Raw genomic sequence first — 20,590 nt, 5'->3', positions numbered from 1 at the left:
AAGCGAGCGTGGGGCGAATGCGTCCACTCTCAGGTGTTTAACCCTTAAAGTTCCACCATCACAGATTTTTCACACGCATTAAATGATAGAATCTAGACAAAGAATATTAAGAAAATAAATAATTAAGACTCACACAATAGTAGTGAAATTATACTACAATAATTACTATAATAATGCGTACTTAAAAACCGATGACGTAATGGGAGGACCGGATATGGTCGAGGCTGTATGACTCAATGGAAAATGAATACTTGTAGTGTTTGTCATGCGATGTGTTGGAATACAACATTGAAAGTCGGTCAGATGGGGAAGTAGGTCCCAAAGAACACGTAATTTTACCTTAAAGGTTCAAACTGGAGGTTGAAACACCTTTACACGTCCCCCAAGACTGAGAGAGAAGGATAGCCCGAGTCACGGAAGCATCTTAGAATCCATTAACATCGGATCTAGTGAATGGTAGCTATACTGCATTTACAACCCTCAACTCTACAAGCAAACCTATTAAAAAGCTAATAATTTTTCTTATCTGAAATTAAAACAGGAAGTCTTACTAGTGCCTGGGCCAACAACGCCACGTTGCTTTGGTATATTTCCTGCAATTAAGCCCAAAGAACAATCCAATTCATTGGCCATATGCCATTTGTCACTTGGTAAAACTGCCTTCAGGCAAGTGTTGTGATCAAAACAGCAAAATTGTCTACTTGCTTCCTTCCATAAGCTCAATTATTTCTAATAAATGATGGAAACTGTAGAATTTCTGTACACTGGTTCCTCTCTTTACGATATTAATCGGTTCCAAAAAATTTCTGAGACACTTCATCATTCATTACAATGAATGTGTCTCAAAACTTTAGTCATCATTTCTAACTTGAGCCCAAACTTTTACAGGCTTCTCAATGCGACAAAAGTATTCCGTCAATTGGCTTTTTGACTCAATCTCGCTGCTTTCTAATCAAAATGAAAACTAAAGCCCCCAAATGTTTATTTGTGAAAACAGCGTTGTACAGTAATCCGATAATGGTTTCTCTTTTTTCATACTTTGGGGGTGGCGGTGTAAAAAAGGCCACGCGACCCGGCAGAGGCATCAAGCGCTTTTTAAAATGTCATTTTCTGCTCGGCTGCCCCGCGACTTTCTGGCAAAACAAACAGCGACGTTAAAATCACCGCCGGCTCAAATCAGTGCAAACATTCGCCACCAAATGTCAACGTGCGCGGCCGCGGGATGTTTGCGCCGTAGAACACCTCCAACAATCAAACAGACGTGCGTTACCTTCTCGTTTGATTTGTGTATACCTCAATCTGATCACAAACACTCAAAATGTTTTCCTTGAGAGGGGCAATGAACCACGGTTCTCAGGCCAAATGGATTGGATGTGAAATGGCACTTAAAGTTGAGTGTTCACAGCCAGTCCTCCCAGTTTACATGAAATGTTTGTCTATCATTGTCAACGGCAGGCATTAACTTAGTGTCTCTTCCTTGTTAATTTTAGGCTGATTACAAGTGTCTTTCTGTTGATTTTCGGTCACTACCCCTACATTTTGTGGCATTCTGACATCTGGAACATTTTAGATCGGGAATGCTAATTACGTCGATCACCAAGGTACTACTTGTAGATCACATTAGAGTAAAGATATGATCCATTCTGTTAGTTTCCTTTGGGCCTGAACAATGTCTTGTTTGTACAGCAACATAAAAATGTGCCCACCGCAATACTCACACTTTATCTGAACATCCATATCTGACTCAATTAATATTTGTTCTTATCATCTGAGCTTTTTGGTCCAGCCTATTTTGACGGTTTCATTGCACCCTATTAAATAAGTCGTGATGAGTGCTTTAGTGACCAATGATTGAGACTTTAACAAAATGTTCAATTGTTGGAAAAATCTGATGAAAGAGCGGACAAGGTGCAAGCGTCTCTACAAACTTTGTAGGTGGAGGACACCGTAACATGAGAACTTTGCGTATTGGAGTTATTTAGTGCTGCACATTAACCCGAGGGCGATCAAAGTCTCCTTGACGGTTAACGCCGCCGGCTGGTCTGGCGCCAGCGTGATCGATGGATGGCATTTGGGCATTATGAGGCGTTACGCTTCGCTACGAGCCAGCGGAGGAAAGATGTAACCTTTTGGGCGATCCGCAGTCTGCCGTCCCTTTTTCCTTCTCATTAACTTGCCCATCGAGGTCGGCGCTATGGGATAGATGATAACACAAAGATGGTTAAAAATAAATAAATTAAAAACCTTACTCAGGCTTTTTGCGGGTCTCCTTGTGATGACCAGGCCTACTGTCAGACCCTGAATTAGTGGTGTTATGTACTCACAGTGATCATGTATCTTGTTTGTATTTACTCAATTTACTTACTTAATCAAACTTATATTTACTTTTATTTTAATTGCTAAATCCTTCAATTCATTGCTGCTTAACACATGATGATCTGTTGTCCAACAAAGTTAGCTTTGTATCTGACACGAAACCTACAAAAAGTAGAAAATAACTCTTTGTTTGGATTAAAACATGCCCGTAATATTATTATTTTTTTGCTCGCTAAAAATTAGGTACTATATACTGGAGTCAGATGTCGAAGTGTGTGTGCTCATTCATTAAAGCCTTGCTGAGTCATTGAACACACCCCGAGACTCTCAGTTTCTTTGTTGCTTACGTTTATCAGAAAAAACGAGCAGATGGTATTGTGGGTACGAGGTCGAGAGCCAAAGCTAACAGTGGCCAGCCAATCACAGTGCAAAAATGCTCACCCACTCACGCTCATTCAAACCTTGGGGAAATTTAGAGTACCAGAGAACCTGGTGAAAACCCATGGAGGCCCAGGGAGGACATGCAAACTCCACACAGGAAGGTTGGCCCTACCCTGGATTGAACCGTCAATCACAGAACAGTGAGGAGGACACGTTTACCACTCCCCCACTAGACTGCCAATTTGCAGGTGAAGAATGTTTTTATCTAGACCAGGGGTCAAGAACCTTTTTGACACAGAGAGCCATAAACAATTCCTATTTTCAAATTGTATTTCTTTGAGAGCCATACTCAGAATTTTAGTGTAAAAATGTGAAAATGAGATGTGACTTTTTGGGGGTCATTTTACCACTTTTAAAGTACTAAATGAATTATTTTGACAGCACTGTTGCGCAGTTGCTAACCAATGAAAATATGCATGCAGAAAAGTCTAATAAAAATATAATTTAAAAAAAAAGATGATTAAAGTTAGAGCTACTGTCCATAGTGCCATAGTACCATAGTGCCATAGTACCATAGTGCCGATGTGACGCTCCTATTGGTGCATTCGGGACTCGGCTCTGTCACCAGCGGTTTAAATAAATATTTTACCTCACAGGTTAGCGAAGAGCTACATACACCCATCAGAAGAGCCACATATGGCTCCCAAGCCATAGGTTCCCTACCCCTGATCGAGACCCACAACCGATTTGATTACTTTGCTTTGCGAAGCATTCCCACAACTATCACAATGGTCCAGTTACCGTATTTACTCGCATATTAGCTGTATTTGTCGCTCAAAAAAATTATGATTGAATCGAGGGTATGGCTTATATGCGCATAAAAAGACGACATTCACGAAACTGCAAGGTGCCGAAGACGAAACACCATAATGCAAGACATTGTGACCAATATGATCATTTATTTCAAACAAGCTGGGTGGCTGGCTTCGCCAGTCCCCCTGCTTGTTTAGAACCAAAAGACAATTGTTACACTATGAAAAAGGTTCTCTTTTCAAAAATGGGTGTTTAACAAATAAAAGATTGAGTTTACACACTTAGAGAAGGTGCATCTATTAGGATCTGACAGCCGTTTCTGGCCACCATAAAAAAATTGAACTTTCTACGTTGCATGGTTTGGACAAACGTAGCGAGGGAATCTTAACATACACATACACACACATCCATAAATCCCGCTTTATAGGGATTATAGATGACCGCCGAGGTCGAAAGCTCGCCACCACTTTGCAATGTAGAAGATTATGCTGTCATCTTGGTACGGTTCTATTGTTTACGCCTTTCCCAACTCGATACGAAATGAGAACTCCTGTTTTTTGGCATAATTGGTGAAAAGTGGGCGGCCCAGTGGCGTGAGTGCTTATCGCGTCAGCCTCACAGCTATGAGGTCCTGGGTCAAATCCAGGTCATGTCCATCTGTGTGGAGTTTGCATGTTCTCCCCGGGCCTGCGTGGGTTTCCTCCGGGTACTCCGGTTTGCGCCCCGCATTCCAAAAAACATGCATGTGAAGCTGATTGGACACTCTAAATTGCCCCTAGTTATGGGTGTGAGTGTGCATGGTTGTCTCCCCGTGCCCTGTGATAGGCTGGCCACCGATTCAGGGTGTCCCCCGCCTCTGGCCCGGAGTCAGCTGGGATAAGCTCCAGCAAGACCCGCGACCCTAATGAGGATAAAGCGGTTCAGAAAATGAGATGAGATGTGGCTAAAATGAGCCAAAAGCTCTACTTGAAACAAATTGACATCTAGAATTTCCCATCATTCACATCTACTAGATATGAATTTGACCCCAGATGCACAGCTGCGACAACAGCAATGGTGCAAAAAACTGAAAATGTTGATTTATTCGGCCGGAGGACAGCAAACTTTTCAATCCGGAGAAGGTCTCGGTCCTGTGTTCCTTGACGTTCCTTCATACATGTGAGCATCCACTCATCTGTCTCTGTCTCCCTTTTTCATTTTCCAACATCGCCAATGCCATTTTTCATCATTTGTCCTCCCCGTGGCTGGAATTGAGATGGCCTGTTTAGATCATTTTCTTCATTCTAATTATCTTTGGGTGGTTGTTTGTTCCCTTCCTTCTACATTTTTACCATTTTCTTTTAGTTTTTGTTGCTGTTTCTATAAATGTTATTGACCGCCTTTCAGGAAATTTTGGGAGTGAGTTTCGGAGCTTCATTTAGAGAAAACATGATTAAACAGTGGGTTGCATGCCTCATTTTGCTGTGTTTGCTGTGGATGAATACATAATTCACTTTGGCTTCCATTTTTGTTTGCTGGGATCACCGTGTATGTTCATTTTGCAGGCGTTGTCCGCCCTCTAGTGGAGAAGAGCGTCATTTGCACTTCAACCTTTAACCAAAGACAAATAGTCACGCCAATGGCGGACTTGGAGTGTCAAAAATAAATCACTTAGTTAGTACATAAAAGCAAAGCTTTCGCCTTACTTTGATGCTGGTAAGCCTGGAATCGATTCCCTCTGGGAAGTGTATTGTTTGGGTGTGCGAATGGTTTTCTGTCGCTCTGCATATATGTGCATGAAAAGGTAAAAATATATAAGTAAAATATAAAAATTTGTATTAATTCTTAATGTATCTTCAATGGTTAATGATCGTTTTTACTGTTGGAAAATGGAATTTAACTGTTGAACTGTGTCGCACAGTGACGACATTGGGAGGCGACAAAAGAGGAAACGTCAATAAATGGTATACTACTAGTAGCATGTTAGCTCCAATAAATTACGAGATTTTTTTTCTCCCTTCAATGGATTTTTACGCCCCACATACAGAACGCTAATTGAATTATTGCCAGTTTTCTTTTTTAAGAAAATGAAATTTAGGGAGGACGGCAGGGCGGCCTTTGGCGTAGCCTCAATGTCACTTCCGCCTTTGTGCGGGTGACGTCATTCTCCTCCACAAATAAAATATGAGCGTAAACAGCGTGTCCGAACGACTTAAATGATTTTGGGCGTCGTCTTTTAAGGACAAACGGTGATGGGCTCGGTTAAAAGGGACAACAGACTAACCAGTTGGCAAAGCTTCTCATGCGTCGCTTTTTCGGGAATATTTAGTAAAAGCGCTACGTCGCCCCTGGAAGTGGTGAAGATTAAAAGTCAGGTGGGAACATTTCACTGCAAAAAAGGATTCGGGCAGACTTTTCTCCTCATCTACCAAAATGAGGGACTCAAAGGTTTTTGGAAAGGAAACCTCGCCTCTTGTCTTCGTTTGTTTCCCTACACGGCAGTCCACTTGAGTACCTATAGAAAGTAAGTGTATATATTTTAAAGCCCTTTAATTAGAAACCTTATGTCATTTTATTGACATTGGAGGCATTTTTTTCAAATCATCTTAAAGTTGTGAGGTTGGATTTAAAAGTTTGTGTGGTGAGCTGTGCCAAAAGTGAGCATGTTGAATTATTAATACTCAATAAGTGCATACTACAACGAAATGTGTGTCCATATAAATAATAGACGATTTTTTTGTAGCAGCAGCAGTAGTGTAGTTTGTTTTGACGCTATCATCTACTTCCTGTTTTTCAAAGTCCCGTCATTTTAAGCCAATCATGAGGCTTTATTTTCTCAGACGATGTGTCGTCGGTGTTGCAAGATTATATGGCGAACAGATCCAAAAGTCAGTAGTTTATACTCTCGACATTTGAGAAAAAGGTTTTGCTGAAAACAAAAATTGTATCTAAATGTATTAAATACATTTATTTTTCGTAAATGTATTTTTTTAATGATCTACTTCCTGTATTCTGAGAGCACCTGATCTTTTTCTAGCCAATAGGCAGCCTTTATTTTCTCAGTCGATATTGCATCGTTGAAAACTGTCGTACCCTTAGCGCTGACTCGCAGGGAGGAGGGGCGATAAATCGTGAATATGACAACAATATTTGCAGTCTCTTGCTTAGTGATCTAATTTGACAAAGTTAATTATCGTCAAAACAAAAAAAATAGCGGTAATTAGCTATTTCAGGAATGGCGTTTTAGAATGCATCAGTCTTGTTATTGTCGTTGTAGCCTTCCCTAAGGGTATAAATTTAGAACTCCTATGTTAGGTTACTATCGGGCAAAACGTGATGTACCAGCGGCCACGGGATGATAAATATACACTGACCTGCATGTAACACCAGCCTGTCAATTGCTAACATTTCTAGGGTTCTCAATTTATATATGTATTTATTGTTTTTTTTCCGTTAGAATGTTGGCGGGCGGGCGGCCCGGCAGCTTGGGTGGTTAGCACGTCGGCCTCACAGCTCTGGGGTCCTGGGTTCAAATCCAGGTCGGTCCACCTGTGTGGAGTTCACATGTTCTCCCCAGGCTTGGGCAACTTGCAAAATTAATTCTGGAACCACAAAAAAAGTATTTCAATATCAAAATTTTCCCACCACCTTACTTCACCAACAGTTTAAAACCACGGACCCCAAAGAACTTCTGGTTCACGTGATGTAGAAATAAGTAATTTTGTTCTCGCAATTTTATGACTTTTTTCTCCAAAGTTTATCTCTTAATATGACGGGAAAAGCAGTTTTGTGGTCACACAAATTTTACGCCGCCAAGAGTTGATTTCTGTGGTACCAAACAACATTTAAATTAAAAATAAAGCCACAAAAACAACTTTAATCTCGTAATATTACAACACTTCTCTCGGAATATTATAATGTTAGACATCTTGGTAGGTAATTTGCCGCGGCACACCTCACCATCGCACAAGTGGCTCGGAATCACTGCTCTACATGAATGAAAAGTTCTACACAGTTTTCGACAATAGTTTCAACATGTCAGGCCTTGCTAACTCAACCTAGTGTTATTGATGAAAAGTGTGGGCTGAATCCAAAGCTTCTTGTGCAGCCCATATTGAATTATATTTTTGTCCTTTGGTGTGGGCTATAGTTTGGACACCCTTGCTTTTAGAGTTTAGAATCCTGCATTTGTGTTCAGGATCGTCCACCTTCATGTAGACCAAGTGGGTGTCATCTCCCAGGCGAGGGCCATCATGGCGGGCGGGCTAGCCGGCGTGGCCGCCGCCCTGCTCACGTACCCTCTAGAGGTGGCCGAAACCAGGCTGATCGCCCAGAACTGCAGGGAACCTTCGTACGTGGGCGTACTGCGCACGCTGGCCAAGATCCAAAGCTCCGAAGGCCTGCCAGCCCTCTACAGGGGATTCTCACTCACCGTCTTGGGTACGTGTCAGGGCTGCCCGGTTGAAACGACAACTACTGTATTATTTTTTACTTTTCATAATGTAAGGAGGGAGATGTCTTATTTTTATTGCACAACAGAACAACAACAATACTCAAATCTTCATATTTTATATTCTCTTTTCTTATAAAGTTAGGGTGTGTGTGTATGTATGTGTCATCATTTACCTTCAAGATGCACAAGGGACAAAAGATGGAAGTTAGCCCTCGGCTACAATCTTACTTATTTACATATATATGTTCATTAACATGTATATGAATATGTTCATTAATATGTGCTCTCGCTTATTAAATAAATCAAATTCAAACTTTTATAATTCAATAAGGAGGAAAGCAATATATTAATTGGCAGAAGTTTCAAATTTGACAGGAAAAAAGATGTGATAGTTATCGTGGTAATTATCATGTACATCTATATGTATGTATATGTGTGCTTATATATATGTATGTGTATGTATGTGTGTGTGTGTGTGTGTGTATATATATATATATATATATATATATATATATATATATATATATATATATATATATATATATATATATTTCAGCAACACGCTTATTTATTTATATATTTATTCATGTATTTATTTATTAACCCACTTATTACCTATCTATTTATGTCTAAAATGCCTTTCCTATTTCTGCATCCTCACCCCCTTGCTACTGTGACAACGAAATTTCCCGAATACAGGATGGATAAAGTTATCCAATCCAATCAACATAGACTGATAATTTATTTTATTGTGATAACATTTTTTGTTATAACACCCAGCTGTACTGAACCGCCTTTTCTCACAAGGGGCACTGAGGGGTGCTGAAGCCTATCCCAAACCACTATAGGCACTCTCAATTGGTGGCCAGCCAATTGCAGGGCACAAGGAGACGGACAACCATTCGCACTCGTACATACTCATAGGAGCAATTTATAGTGTTCAAGCGGCCTACCAAGCATGTGTTTTGAATGTGGGAGGAAACTGGTGTACCCGGAGAAAACTCACCCAAACCCAGGGAGAATATGCAAACATACAGTGAGGACCACCTGGGATCGACCCCAGGACTGTGAGGCTGATGCACTAGCCACTTTTCTATTGGGCCTTTATTTTGAATATTATTTAAATTTTTATACTTGTTCCTAGGTGCTTTTCCCTTCTCCCTGGGATGCTACCTGGTCTACACCAATGTGGACAGAGTGTGGCTGGAGCCCCCTTTCCGCTTATCTCCTCTGCAAAACTTCATCAACGGCTGCTTGGCGGCAGCCGTGGCACAAACGCTCTCCTACCCATTTGAGACTGTTAAACGCAAAATGCAAGTAAGTTACCATCTCCTGTTCCTGTTTTGAAGTATAAAAAAGACCAAAAATGGCACTGCAACTACGGTGAAAATATTAAAGGACACAATAGAGCATGAATGGGCAGTGGATCTTCCATCCTGATCCCAGAGAAAATTTCCCATTCGACTCTGAGTCAAAAAGTAAATCCCATTGTGTGTCACACACAATGACTGCTAATCCCTTCCCACTCCCAGTCCAAATTAGTCCCACTCCCATATTTATATATATTTTTTACACCTTTTAATTTTGTAAATTGGCAAATCAATGGATTGTTCTCTTTAGATTACCGTTTTTTTGTGCTTTTAAAATCAAATTGGCACATTTAACACAATTATACAAAGAGCAATATACAGTTTTTTACCATAATCTATTTTAAACAAGTCCCAACAAATATTTGATTACCTTTTGTTATAACGAGCTCCTCCTTGAGTTTTTCAATCTTTTGCTACATTTCGGTCTTCAAACAGAGATATAAAATACAACATTTTTTTAAAAGAATCAACTACAAGTGGGGCTCAATTGTGAAGTGGAACGAAATTTATTGGATATTTTAAACTTTTATAACAAATAAAATACCGTATTTTCTGGACTATAAATCGCACCTGAGTAGTATAAGTCGCACGAGCTAAAGAATGCACAAAAAAGAGGAAAAAATATATAAGATGCACTGGGGTATGAAGTTATATACAACAATATATGTTAAAGTAATGAAAAATAGGGAACAACACACAAAATAAGCACCTGTTAATATAACATATAAACAGATTTTGCATAACTAGGACCTAAAAAAAACATAATATAACAAGCTGTTGACAGTCAGAGTGAGTGGCAGGCCCATCCAAACTAATTTAAAAAATGTGTCACTTATAGTCTGGAAAATACGGTACTAAGAAGTTTGGCATGCAATATTAGTCACACCCTTCACTATGAGTGCAGCAAACTCACTCCAGAAGTTCAGTGAGGATCTCTGAATGATCCAATGTTGACTGATGGTGATGATAAGTAGAAGCCACCTGTGTGAATTCATGTCTTCGGATAAATGCACCTGCTCTGTGATAGTCTCAGGGTTGTGTTTTCAAGTGCAGAGAAGACCATGAAGACCAAGGAACACACGGGCCGTTTCCTAGATACTGTTGTGGAGAAGTTTTAAGCTGGATTTGGATACAAAAAAAAGATTTACCAAGCTTTAAACATCTCAAGGAACACTGTGCAAGCAATCATATTGAAATGGAAGAAGTATCGGACCTCTGCAAATCTACCAAGACCTGGCCGTCACTCTAAACTTTCACCTCAAACAAGGAGAAGATTGATCAAAGGTGCTGCCAAGAGGCCCATGATCACTCTGCATGAACTGTAGACATATACAGCTGAGGTGGGAGAGTCTTTACATAGGACAACAATCAGTCGTACACTGCACAAATCAATTTAAAATGATTCAGAACACTTGACAAAATAACCACCAGAGGGAGTCATTGCCGATGATTTGGGAACCACCGGTGTTCTGTCATATTCAGGTCCCTGTCAAATTGTTCTCTGAAGCTCTACTGAGCATGCGTATTGCCTCCATGTCCCCAAAGGATTATCACAGGCCAAATTTCCAATCAGTATGTTATTTAATTTAAAACAATTTTAAAAAATCAAATTTATGGCATATTGTAGTGGGCGAATAAGTGGTTAGCGCATCGGACTCGGTGTGTGACCTGGGTTCAAATCCAGGTCGGTCCATCTGTGTGGTGTTTGCATGTTCTCCCCGGGCCTGCTTGGGTTTTCTCCGGGTATTCTGGTTTCCTCCCACATTTCTAAGACATGCAATGTTGGCTGATTGGATACTCCAAATTGCCGTTAGGTATGAGTGTGAGCGTGGATGATTGTCTGTTTCTTCATCCACTGCGATCAGTTGGCTACCGATTCAGGGTGTCCCCCGTCAGCTGGGATAGGCTCCAGCACTCCCTGCGACCCTAGTGAGGATAAAGCGGTTCAGAAAATGAGATGAGACATAGTGTACTTTTTTATGTATGTAGGTCTTGAATGAATGAATAAATCATATCATGTTACATTCCGCGCATCCTCGAAAGGGTTGTGGGGTTGCTGGAGCCTAACCCAGCTGACTTTGGGCGAAAGGCAGACTACATCCTAGACTGGTAGCCAGTCAGCCGTATGACACATGGAGAGTGAAAACGACCATATGCCTTGACAATCATACCGTCACCAGCGAGAATTTAGCCCGTGCCTGCCCACAGCGAAGTCAGGTGAGTGAACCTCTACACCACGAGGCGGCTGTTATTATTTATTTTGTGTTAATATTTCTGCTTTATAATGTATTATGTATGTTTTGAATAATAATAAAAGAACACATGAAACTCATTGCTCTTGTCGTTGCTGTAAGTGTGTAATATTTTAAATGTGTATTTGTTCCTTTTCCCGCCTCACTAATTTAAGAAATTACATATACAGTAATCCCTCGAATATTCTGGCTTCAAGAATCGCGGTTTTACTCCATCGCGGTTTATTTTCTGGGAGAATTTGTTTTTGTAAGTTCATAAAAATGGGAGACTCCACACTGGAATTCGCAAGCGGAAGCCTCTACCCTGTCCTCCGCTTGCTACTAGAACTCAGCACTGAAGTAAAAAAAAGAGATCAATACATTTTTTAAAGTTTATGAATATGGGAAAATCTACGCTGAAATTTGCAAGTGGAAGCCACTCCCCTGTCCTCCACTTGCGACTAGGACTCACCACTAAAGTTTAAAAAAATATATATACTAAATAGGGGTGACCCTACTTCTCGGTTTTTCGTTTGTCGCTGCAATGTCTGGTCTCCATTAACCGCGATAATCAAGGGATTACTGTACACAACATCAAAATAGAATATTAATGATATCACCAGATAATGACTCCGCCGAGTTACCCAACTGTCAACTCCGGGGAGTTTACTTCCATGAAGGAACACAAATTTACAGAATATCACTACTAAATGATTATGTTTCAGTGCCTTTCATGGTTTGTCTAACCTGTAGCCGATGAAGGGAGACAAAACTATCTTGGGTTTGAGGTTTTCAAGGACACACCGTAACAATGGCAGCTCCTGGCACACCGTACTCAATTTGCTTCCAAGTGTGTACGATATTATTGGCGGGTGGCAGCTGGGAATGCCGAAGTAGAAGCTTTGGATAAAACGTCTAAAGATAGACACTGTCTATCAGCTGTATGACTTTGAAACACACCCCAGTGCTCCTAATAATATTTCGAATTGTTATGAGATTTTACACCAGTAGACATCCGATCCATTTGAAATGGGAGGCATGAATTGTCACTGCAAATCCATTGGACATTGTGCACTGTCAATGGTAGGCAAAAGAGATAACAAACCTATTTAAAGCATTGGAGAAAAACATGAGTACATTTAAAATATTGTTAATTTATTCATTCATTCATTCATTTTCCGAACCACTTAACCCAGTGGTGGTCAAGTCCGGACCTCGAGCGCGCCTATCCAATCTGTTTTCCATATCTCCCTCTACCACACCTGAATTAAATGATCAATTCATTGGCAAGCTGTCCAGAAGCTTCATGCCGATCCCGATTATTTGATTCAGGTGGAGTGAGACATGGAAAATGGACTGGATAGGGACTCTCCACCCCTGGCTTATCCTAACGAGGGTCGTGAGAGGTTCTGGGGTTTATCCTAGCTTACTATGGGCCCCAGGGGTAAATCCTCATTTGGTGGCCAGTCAATCGCAGGGCACAAGGAGACGGACAACCATTCATGCTCTCACTGATACCTAGGGGCAATTTAGAGTGTTCAACCAGCCTCCCCTGGATGTTTTTGGGATGTGGTAGGGAACTAGAGAAGCCGGAGAAAACCCACGAAATCCCAGGGTGAACATGCAAACTCCATACAGGAGCAACCTGCGATCAAATCCTTGACCCCAAGACACTGATGCCAACGCGCTAACTCCTCCAGGCTGCTTTAAAATATAAAAAATGTTTTGTTTCAATTGTGTTGTCATTAGAGGTCCAATCCATTTGAGTGGAAACCAGCAAATGCACATATTATTTATTTATTTTCCAAACCGGTTATCCTCACAAGGGTTGCGGGGGGTGCCGGTGCCTATCCTAGTTAACTGAGTACACACGCTAAATCAATGGCCAGCTAATTGCAGGGCACAAGAAGACAGACAACCATTCGTGCACACACTCATACCAATAGGAGCAATTAGGAGTGCTCAACCAGCCTACCCTACATTTTTGGGAATGTGGGAGAGCAAGGGCAGGGAGACCATGCAAACACAACACAGTGAGGACCCACCTGGGATCGAACTTTCGACCCTAGAACTGTGAGGCTGACGCGCTAACCACTCGGCACCAGGCTGCCAAATGAACAAATAATTAAAAAATATATTTATGTAAAATTTATTCCTGTTTGTTGTCTATCTATTTAATTAAAGATTATACCGAGCAGGAAAAAAGTTGTTAAATAGGTTGTTACAAAAAGTATTGCTTTTAATTATAACTAATATTGATTATGATTATGATGTTGGTTTTGAAATCATTATTTTTATATTTTTCTCTTAATTTTTTTATGATTGATATTTTCACAACGTACTCACCTTGCTGTATATTGTATCTTTATTTCAGTGTTTGCTAATCATTTGAGGGGATGAGCAATTGAAAATACTGTAGAAAAAGAAACCTAAATTAGCTTTCTTAATTTAGTTTTTATTCATATTTGTTTTCCATTAGATATGTTCATTCATTCATCTTCCATACCGCGCTTCCTCGTAAGTGTTGTGGGGGTTGCTGGAGGCTATTCCAGCCGACTTCAAGTGAAAGGCAGACTATACCCTAGAGCAGTGGTCCCCAACCACCGGGCCGGGGACCAGTACCGGTCCACGAGCCACCTGGTTAAGGTCCATCAGAGAAATAAATATTAACATTTTCAATCTCGCCCTCCTAAAGACTATATTCATAACAAATAATTGCACTTATGTTTGGGACTTTCTTATTTTTTGCCGTCGTGGACGTCATCCATGGAACATACAGCCTCCTCCACCTCCACACTTCTGTCTTAAGTTGTCGCCCTCCGCATACGCCGGTCCGCGAGAAAATAGGAAGGGCTTTACCGGTCCGCGGTGAGAAAAAGTTTGGGGACCCCTGCCCCAGAGTGGTAGCCAGTTAGCCCCAGGGCCGATAGGGAGACATTCAACCATTAACACTTGCAATCATACTGCCACCAGCGGGAATCGAGCCCGTGCCCGCCGAACCGAAGTCCAGTGAGCGAACCTCTTCAGCAGGGTTGTCCAAACTATTCCACCAAGGCGCAGTAGTGGGCGCGGGTTTTCATTCCAACCCATCAAGCGGACACCTTTTCACCAATCTGATGTCCTACAAGTGCAATCAGTGGATTGCAGTCAGGTGCTTCTTGTTTTCTGCACAAATCTCATTGGTCAAAGTTCCTGTGCTGGATCGGTTGGAACAAAAACCTGCACCCACAACAGCCATCAAGGACCGGTTTGGCCACCCCTGCTCTACACAATCAGGTGGCTATTAGATAGGTATATAGACGCTCCCCTACTTACGAACATTCAACTTACGAACAACGGTACATACGAACATGTCTGCAAATTGCGTTTAAGTCCAAAAATGTTCGCAAGTCCAATTTTGTATTTCGCGTCTTTTTCGGATTAGTACTTCTTTCCGCCGCTAATACCGACGCCTGGCGCTGTGAGAGCTCAGCTCACCCAGCATCTACCTTCTTCGTTGCAATGCGGAAGTGCGTGAATGTATCTCCAGTGTGCAAAGAACCTTTTTCATTTGTATCATTAAATATCTCATGCATCCAATATTGAATATGGTTGGTAAAAAGCTAAAGGCTTCTATTGAGGGAGTTGCAAGGAAGAGGCAAGCCATTTCATTTGAAACGAGTGGCAATAATAACGAAGCTTGATGCGCGTCAGAAAGTGGTGAGCGTTGCACATTCAGTACCATTTATAAATAGAAAGATCGAGCAGCAGGACCCAAATATTGAACGTTGCACAAAGTTTGCAAATCAATTGAATGATGCCATACAGTGCTACTGCATCATTTATGATGAAAAAAAGAAGAAAACTGTGCAATCGTCATTAGGTCGCTTCTTTTGGCCAGTTTCTAATACATAAATCTATCTCTCTCTCTACAGTACTGTACATATTCTCTCCATTTTATTAAATGTTTTTTTTTTCAGTACAAACCAATGCGTGTTACTTATACAAGCCTTAAACATACAAATGCACTTATATAAACCTTCAATATACTTATATAGGCCTTAAACATAAATTATAATACAAAATATAGCACTAAATCAACTTACAAACAAATTCAACTTATGAACAATCGCTCGGAACCAATTGCGTTCGTAAGTTGAGGAGTGTCTGTATTGTCTATTATATTAAATTGCTTTTCTCTGTCCTTGTTTTTTTTCCACTATGTTCCAACTCATTTGCCGGCTTCGTCATGAAAACTAACTTGTTTCTCACGCTGTTATCGACCTCGGTGGGAGAGCTACGAGGTCATACGTTTCCTGGCGGTTGCGTTCGGGAAGGTTAACGACGTGGATATTTTCCAGAATGGGAGCAGTAAATGAAGCGCTCTAACTCTGTGACCCGTGCATGTATTATTACGGTATTTCTCGCCGGAAGCAGGAGAGACGTTAATACGTGTGGTCGTCCTTGCAGGCGCAGAGTTCCCGACTTCCACATTATGGCGGCGTGGACGTACATTTCAACGGTGTAACTGACTGCTTCGTGCAGGTGGTCAAAAATAAGGGTGTGCTTTCTCTCTGGGGCGGACTTGCTGCCAACACCATAAAGGTACGCCTTGATATTATTATTTGCGTGGAGCAGGGGTGTCAACTGTCAAGCGTACAATTCGCGGGCCTAAGAATTTAAAAATAAATAATGAGTGAAGAAATAGATAAAAGTAAATATAAAAATGATATACAAAAATAAGAAATGCCATTTAAAAATCATCGTACAAAACTATCTGGAAATAAATCCAAAATAAATATTCATTCTTTCATTTTTCTGAACCGCTTATCCTCACAAAAGGGGTGATGAAGCCTATCCAAACTAACTCTGGGCACCAGGTGGGTGGCCAGACAATCGTAGGGCACAAGGAGACGGACAACCGTTTACGCTCACACTCATACCTAAGTGCAACTTAAAGCAGGAGTGCTCGTTGCGTCGATCTTCAGAGTACTGTTAGTAGATCGCCTGAGAGAAAGAATTTATCCAGTCTGTTAGTTTCTTTCGTTCCTGAACAATGTCTCGTCGCAATGTGCCCACCTCAATACCCACACTTTTTTAATCATGCATTTCTGACCCATTTAACCATCATTAGGCTCATCACGATATTAAGGGAGTTGCGGACAGCCTACGCTAACGTAAACGACATGTAACAGTTAAGATTAAGTAGTTTCTCTGATGTTGAAAAGATGAGACTGCATCAATCTGGAATTAACTTTAAAAAGCCCCAAAATCAATAGACAGGGATCAATGAATAGCAAATTGCCAGGAAATTATCCTACATTTGCAGGAAGTGACCTAAGAAGGCTACAGACCAATAGGAAATTACCCCAAATCAACAGAACATCACCTGGAAATGTCCTCAAATCAATAGGCAGTACTGCATAATAAACCAGAAGTTGCAAGAAATGCCCTAAAACCAACAAGAAAGGATCCAAAGTGTACATGAAGTGTACAGGAAGGCTAAATGGACAGCGAACTGACCAAAATTAACTTGTTGCCTTCCATTGACAATGATAGAGATCCAAGTCACTTAAACGGAATGAACTCGCTCAGACTACTCATGTTTCAGTGCTACTCCATCATCCTTCTCCATTTTGACTGGCTGGGATGAGTTCATTCACCCTTCCCATCAAAAATGGATTGGACGTCTAGCATTGTCAATGGTAGCCAATGAATTAAATAAGTGCCTTCTAAGTGTTTAAAAAAAATCAAAAGCCTAATTTTGTATCACATTTTTTTCACAGCTCTCCTGACAGCACCAAATCACTTAAATTACAAAAAAAAACAGGTTGTTACCAAAACATGAAAAATACAATACACATGACCTTAACATGCAATCCTCTTCACCCGTAATAAAGCACTCCTTTAACTAATTGTCTTCCTTCGACGCAAGTTTGACTCTGATACTAGGGTTCAAGTCAATGTGAGCCCTTTGGAAAGTCTGGTTCGCTCCATATTTACACGAAAGGTCCGTCTCGCATGTGACCTAAGTAGGAGGTGAAATGCGTCCGGCGGAAGGCAGGCGAGAGGGTCGCACGAGAATCAATGCGGAGTGAGTAATTAATAGCAGGGATATCACTAGGGCAAACTCAGCCTGGGAACGGTGTGTTTCGTTCTCTGGTTTCAGCTTAAATGTCAAGGTGGCTGCATGTGCTTTCATGCAAAAGTTCAAACGGACGATTCTGGGATTGCGTTTGTGAAGACATAAAACTCGATGTGCATTTTCATGATCATATTTAATCAGTCAGTGTCTGTAAATGCAGCCTAACTACTTTGGAAAATAGCGAACTGTCCCCCATACATTTCCAATATTTGTGTTTTAGCTGTTCATTTCTCTCATACATACGCAGACACACTTAGGGACAATTTAACGTGTTCAACCAGCCTAGCATGCATGTTTTTGGGATGTGGGAGTAAACCAAAGTTCACGGGGAAAAACACAGTTACGGGGAGAACATGCAAGCTCCACAAAAAGGGTCAGAACTCCTCGGGTTGAACCCTGCAAGGCAGATCTACTAACCACTCTTCCACCTTGCTGCCCCTATATGACTAATGTAATATAACATATCACTTGTTCAAATATATTGATTTTGTCTTTGTGTAGATGCACTTCTGAAATACAGTTGTACCTCTACTTACGAAATTAATTGGTTCCAGAAAGTTTTTCGTAAATTGAAAATTTCGTAAATAGAGCAGTACTTTATATGTAAATTCTCTAATTCGATCCAAGGCCCTCACAAAACTACCAATACACCCTTCAAAATTGATCAAAGTGTTCCAAGTTTGTAAATTTCTCCCCCATTTTGTTCTGATTTGTGCTGTTGGAATGGTGGCTGTTTCCTCGCCCACCTTCTTGTTGAATTCCTCATGTATTGACAAACGTTGCATTAACTCCTGCTCCATTGAGAGTTTGGTTTGGTGCCCCTCGACTAACTCTTCAATGTCCTCCTTACTGACCAGCAGGCCCATCGGCTGCCTCCGCGACACAATTTTCCCCACTGCAGGCTGCGGTTCAGGTTGAGGCTCAACTGCGAGTCCGTCGAAGGCACTCAGCCACAGCTTGCTCCAAGCATAAGTTCAAGCACACAATGACGAACGGTGGTCAAATTGACATAAGAAAATCTTGAAACATGGAGAGTTGTTGTTGTGAGACAGCCATTGAGAGCCCAGTAGAGTGTCGTGAAATTGTCAAGCAAGAATCAATGCATCCGTGACAATTTCAAAATAAAATAACGGATACAGGAAATGTAGAGACGTTTTCGTAACTTGAATCTTGGTTTCGTATCTTGAGGCACTCATTTGCATCTCAAAAGATTTCGTAACCTGAAAATTCCATACTTCGAGGCATTCGTAATTAGCGTGCGACTGTGCTTTCCTTCTGCCTCTGGATATACCTGGGGTATCTACAACTGCAGTCGCTGCATCTCCGTTTTACTGTTTTTGTATAGTAGATTTCAGAGCTCTATCAGGGTTGTTTGGTTTCTTTCGCGGGCCACATTCATGCCAACAAGAGCTCACTCATGTGGTCCGGACCAGTTCATTTTTTGGCCCAAAAAGTCTATCTCTCCCTGGATGATGAGGGTTTGAACTTTGATTCAAACTGTTTTGTCTGTTTATTTTTTGTTTACATCCATTTTTTTTGCACAATCTCCGTCATGGGCCGACCTGGTGTCAGCGTTCTGAGATCGAGGGTTCGATCCCTAGTGTGGAGTTTGCATGTTCTCTCCCCGGGCTTGTGTGGGTTTTCTCCGGGTACTCTGGTTTCCTCCCACATCCCCCAAAAATGCAGGGAGAGGCTGGTTGAACACTCTAAATTTGGTATGAATATGAGCGTAAAAGGCTGTCTGTCTCATTGTGCCCTGCAATTGGCTGGCCACCAATTCAGGCTGTTCCCTGCCTGGTGCCCATAGTTGGCTGAGATAGGCGACAGCACCCCACCCTGTGACCTAGGCTCAAGCTTTTTTTTTTACCCTGTCTCTATGTATAACTTATCATAAAAATCCATTAAAAATGTTAAACTTTGGCTGAGAATACTACGGCACAGATGTACTTCCATATATATTTTTTGTAATTGCTTTGTTTCTCTCCGGACTAAATTGTGAATTGTGCCATTTTCCAGATTGTACCTTACTTTGGACTCCTCTTTGCCTGCTTCGAGTTGTGCAAGCAGCTTTGCCTGTACCGCAATGGTTACATCGTATCGCCGTTGAGCTACACGCCGGCACCCGGCGTGGATCAGAGCCTGGGCCCGGCCGAACTCCAAGAAGTCAATTGCTACCTGAGGAACAGGAGCTTTCGCGCCGACATCGGAAACCGTTGGTGATGCACGTCATATTTCAAAATGGACCTATCTCTATTTATTTATTTACATTTTTACACAGCTTTTAAGTTATTTACCCATTAACACATTTTGCGTGTATTCTTGTTTGATTTAACCTGCACTGCATTAACAGCGATAGATATCTAACCCATTTTGATAGGGAATATTAATTCATCTGTTCCACTCAAATTAGATTAGAGGGGTAGCACTGTGAATGGCTGTTTAATTTAGCTGCCATAAAGGACTCTTCGAAACCATTACGTGCCTTAATATTAATTCACAAAACAGCTTTATTTCTGTAAATTGATGCTTGAATATTTGAAACTATGTTTTGATAGATGCTCTTTTGTATTTGACTTTTTTTGCATTGATTCTGATTGAATCAATAAACAGTTCATAAAAAGTTACTTTTTTTCTGTGGCTTCATGTAAAAGTAGTGTGAGTGACGCATGTGTGTGGTCAGCTGATTCAGTTATTTAATTTTCAACATGCGCAAAATTGACGAATGACAGCCAAAGTAGTGTAACAGATGCGGTGACCTTTATGCACTACAGCAGGGTTGTCCAAACTATTCCACAAAGGGCAGTAGTGGGTGCGGGTTTTCGTTCCAACCCAGAAAAGGACACCTTTTTTCACCAATCTGGTGTCCTACAAGTGCAATCAGTGGATTGCAGTCAGGTGCTTCTTGTTTTCTGCAGAAATCTCA

The 20,590-nt window shown here is 41.2% G+C and overlaps 1 protein-coding gene across 1 annotated transcript; it reads left to right on the top strand.

Annotated features, from left to right (window-relative positions):
• Window positions 1–5,615: 5,615 nt before the first annotated feature.
• On the top strand, window positions 5,616–20,291 carry slc25a43 (solute carrier family 25 member 43). Its single transcript, XM_077609783.1, has 5 exons — window positions 5,616–6,013; window positions 7,688–7,929; window positions 9,087–9,259; window positions 15,993–16,127; window positions 19,684–20,291. Exons 1-5 carry the CDS (start codon window positions 5,742–5,744, stop codon window positions 19,885–19,887), a joined length of 1,026 nt encoding a protein of 341 aa, XP_077465909.1. The 5' UTR covers window positions 5,616–5,741; the 3' UTR covers window positions 19,888–20,291.
• Window positions 20,292–20,590: the final 299 nt, after the last annotated feature.

Source organism: Stigmatopora argus, chromosome 9, assembly GCF_051989625.1.
Source record: "Stigmatopora argus isolate UIUO_Sarg chromosome 9, RoL_Sarg_1.0, whole genome shotgun sequence".
Taxonomy (NCBI): Eukaryota; Metazoa; Chordata; class Actinopteri; order Syngnathiformes; family Syngnathidae; genus Stigmatopora; species Stigmatopora argus.
The sequence above is the reverse complement of the archived record's forward strand: the minus strand, read 5'-3'. Positions and strand labels throughout refer to the sequence as shown.

Coding starts and splice junctions, on each gene's coding strand:
- slc25a43 (XM_077609783.1), top strand. CDS start 5,742: ATGGGCTCGGTTAAAAGGGACAACAGACTAACCAGTTGGCAAAGCTTC. Junction 9,260..15,992: donor CTGTTAAACGCAAAATGCAA/GTAAGTTACCAT, acceptor TCGTCCTTGCAG/GCGCAGAGTTCCCGACTTCC. Junction 16,128..19,683: donor TTGCTGCCAACACCATAAAG/GTACGCCTTGAT, acceptor GCCATTTTCCAG/ATTGTACCTTACTTTGGACT.